The 3,567-nt window shown below is 32.8% G+C and overlaps 1 protein-coding gene across 1 annotated transcript; it reads left to right on the forward strand.

The window, feature by feature from the left end:
* The first annotated feature begins 313 nt into the window (after window positions 1–313).
* On the forward strand, window positions 314–3,220 carry LOC145087831 (glycerophosphodiester phosphodiesterase GDPD1, chloroplastic-like). Its single transcript, XM_079025912.1, has 7 exons — window positions 314–643; window positions 737–918; window positions 1,803–1,862; window positions 1,970–2,248; window positions 2,322–2,417; window positions 2,530–2,726; window positions 2,828–3,220. Exons 1-7 carry the CDS (start codon window positions 544–546, stop codon window positions 3,027–3,029), a joined length of 1,116 nt encoding a protein of 371 aa, XP_078882038.1. The 5' UTR covers window positions 314–543; the 3' UTR covers window positions 3,030–3,220.
* The last annotated feature ends 347 nt before the right edge of the window (window positions 3,221–3,567 follow it).

Genomic DNA, 3,567 nt, shown 5'->3' on the forward strand with positions numbered 1-3,567 from the left:
AAAATCGTTGAAAGGCATAAAAGAAAAAAAAAAAAAAAAAAGAAATCTATCATTTTCTTTTGTTTTTTCAAACCAGAGAATACAATATCATATTTTGATATTATGAATTAATAATAAATAATTAGTTTTTTTTTTGTTGAATAAATTATATCCAAACGCCTTTTGATGAGGACGACAAACGTCCACGGTTAAAAAATTATTTCCATTTTCCAATATGGACGCTAGAATTCCGTCAGTGGACAAACGGAATATGCGGTTCGATTATAGAGGCATAATGTTATATAAATAGGCAGGTTTGTTTGGAAATTGGAATATGCTAAGCACAAAACCATAAACACATCCATCAAATTCAAAAGGAAAAAGGGAAGTTTCGGAAGCGGAGAGGAATATTCCGAGAGAAGATCCGATCTCGAGTAATTCATCTCATCCATTGCTGATTCTTTCAGCATTGATTAAATCCGCTTCCCAAACCCCTTTCTTCCTCGTTGTATCCTAACCTCCTTCTCCCTTCTCTCTTCAACACTTTGATTTCATCTTCTTACAATGGCAACCAAGGCCGTTTATATCTCCGACGTACCAAATCTCGATCAAGTTCCGGAAACTGCAGCCTCATTCTCTCTATATGCCACGCGCCTCCCTATCGGTATGATTTTCTTCTTGGAAAAAAAATTTCAGACGTTTGTTGTAACCTTGTAAGTGAAGTTTGATGTGGATTTGTTGTTTTTTCGTGGAATAGCTGTCGATGTGAGCAAAAGTGTCGATAATTCACCTAAATTTACGGTGATTGGCCACAGAGGTCACGGCATGAATATATTGCACTCGACCGATCGGAGAATGAAGGCCTTTAAGGAGAACTCTATTCTTTCCTTCAACAACGCTGCCAAACACCCTATCGATTACATTGAGTTTGACGTTCAGGTATTATTCTAACGCCGCTCCGGCCACCCCTTGTTTACCATCGTTTATGATATTTGTCTTTGATCGCGTCGATGCAAATGATATGTACGTATGAATATGATTTCGAATATTTTATTTTCCTGCTACGTCTGATCGCTGTTCGTGTATATGCAGCTTGGAACGTATGATTTTAGATCATTCTAAAGCTCGAAGGGCCTGTTAATATTTCTATTTTGTTCTGATCTGAAAAATGTTTTTGATTTCGGTTTCGATTTTCCGTATTCCCTTTTTTGGAAAGGAAAAAAAAAAGTCTAATCCTAATAGCTTTTGGCGCTTTGTTTGTTTCTCTGCAACGTTATCATGGGGTTGTTTGCATAAGAGTTTGAAATAGATTATTTAATTAATGTATCTTATCTATAATTTTAATTAGATTTTTATGTTTGTATATACAAATTGTGTTTTTGATACTGATTACTATAATATATCAAATGATAAAATAAATTTGTACATTTTTCTTTTTTTTTTTTTAAATTTAATTTAAAATCCTTTTATTCATATCTTAGATCTTATTTAACATCATAACTAGTTTCAAATTTTGCATCTGCATCTTAACGCCCACTAATAGATTCATAACGATTGATTTTTGACATGTCTATGTATACAATAAATATATTTGCTATGGCACAAGAAATTGCAACGTTTTTTTGTTCGATGAATGTCTCTAAAAGGAATAAGTTTATCTCATAAAAAAAAAAAAGAAGAAACGTTTGAGTTTATACAAAATTTTGAAGCTAATTCACTGTTTGTTAAATATTGAAATTCAAACCAAAATAAGTAATTAATTTTATATTATTGATTTCTTATAGTTTCTAGGTGGTAATGTAACATTGTTAAATCTTTTGTAGGTAACAAAAGATGACGTAGCCATCATTTTCCACGACGACTTCATCCTCTCTCAAGAACATGTAAGTCGTGATTTACTGGTATATGTATCAAAATCGTGACACGTAGATCTAACCTTGATGATTTACTATAAATTTAGTAATTATTGATCCAATATTAATTTTTATAGGGTTCAGTGGTTGAAAAGAGAGTGACCGATTTAACAATGAAGGAATTCTTTGCATACGGCCCCCAACGGGAAGTCAGCATGGAAGGAAAAGCGTTGGCTAGGAAAGTAAATGGCACCGTTGTAGGGTGGCAGGTTGAATCTGATGATCATTCTTGTACTCTACAAGAAGCATTTGAAAAAGTAAACACTAGACTTGGATTTAACATAGAGTTGAAGTTTGATGATCATCGTGTCTATGAAGAAGACCATCTCATCCATGCTCTTCAAGTCGTATTAAAGGTATATATAATCATTCTTTAACCAGTGATTATCAGTAGAAAGGGCTGTTAATTAAAAATCATGTTATTTTCAGGTTGTTTCCGAGCATGCTAACGATAGGCCCATAATATTTTCAAGCTTCCAACCGGATGCTGCTTTGCTTATGAAGAAACTTCAACAAAAATACCCCGTGAGTATATAATACTACATCTTCAAGATTTTATTCTTTTTACGCGGGTGGGCCCATTCCACCTTGAAAAAAATATATATATTTATGTAGTTTTCTTTTGTTGAAAAAACAGGTTTACTTTTTGACAAATGGAGGAACCGAGGTTTATGATGATGTGCGAAGGAATTCATTAGAAGAAGCAAGGAAGTTGGCAGTTGGGGGTGGATTGGATGGAATAGTTTCAGAAGTTAAGGGTATTTTCGGAAATCCGTCGGCAGCACGAGAGATCAAAGAGTCAAATCTCGGCCTTCTCACATATGGCAAATTGAAGTAAGTGTGACTTAAGTTCCGTATTTTAGAATAATAATAATAATAATTTTAGAAGAGGATAATCAAACTAATGGTGTGTATTTTTTGTATGGGCAAAACAGTAATATCCAAGAAACAGTACACGTTCAACAGCTAATGGGCGTGGATGGAGTGATTGTGGATCTGGTTGAAGAAATAGCGAGGGCAGTTGAGGAAACGAAGACAAGAAATGGACATGGTGGAGTTAAAAGTGAAGAAACAGAGAAGGGTTTAATCGAGTTGTCGTTTCTGTTAAACTTGATTTCAAAGGTGATACAACATTAAGATGGAATTGGAAATAGTTTCTAATGTTTTGGACGATTTAATATATATAGACCCCTCCTCCCTATAAAAAAAATATAGTCTGGTTATCGTGTACATAGGGTTGAGAATGGAGGTCATGAATTGGGGGTCATCGTTCATTGTCAGAAACATGGTTTTCACTAATATATGAATCGAAAAGATTCTTCTTTTAATTATTTGGTTGAAAGGACATTTCGATTTTTTGTGGAAGAATATAAAGTGAATGTCATATAGAACTAGACCAAACCAATACAAAAGTTTATGGTTAAAGTTTGGAACCAAAAGGATCAAAATCTTCCAATATAGAAAAGTATTGTAGCCAAAATATAAAATAAAATAGTTATTATGACCAAAATATAAAATAAAGTTCTTAATTAGACAGAAATTTTGCATCTTTTTTTAGTTACAATAATAGTCCAAAATTTATATTTTTGACCCATATTTCAAAATTTTGTTAAATTTTTAGATTTTTATATCTTTTTTTATCAAAATTTTGCATTATAAAATCATATTTATACAA

This window comes from Lactuca serriola, chromosome 2 (assembly GCF_051521515.1).
Source record: "Lactuca serriola cultivar US96UC23 chromosome 2, Lser_US96UC23_V15, whole genome shotgun sequence".
NCBI lineage: Eukaryota > Viridiplantae > Streptophyta > Magnoliopsida > Asterales > Asteraceae > Lactuca > Lactuca serriola.

Bases quoted from the DNA above. Each gene is read 5' to 3' on its own strand.
- LOC145087831 (XM_079025912.1), top strand. From the start codon at position 544: ATGGCAACCAAGGCCGTTTATATCTCCGACGTACCAAATCTCGATCAA. The intron at 644-736 runs GTATGATTTTCT...TTCGTGGAATAG, and splicing joins TGCCACGCGCCTCCCTATCG to CTGTCGATGTGAGCAAAAGT. The intron at 1,863-1,969 runs GTAAGTCGTGAT...TAATTTTTATAG, and splicing joins TCATCCTCTCTCAAGAACAT to GGTTCAGTGGTTGAAAAGAG.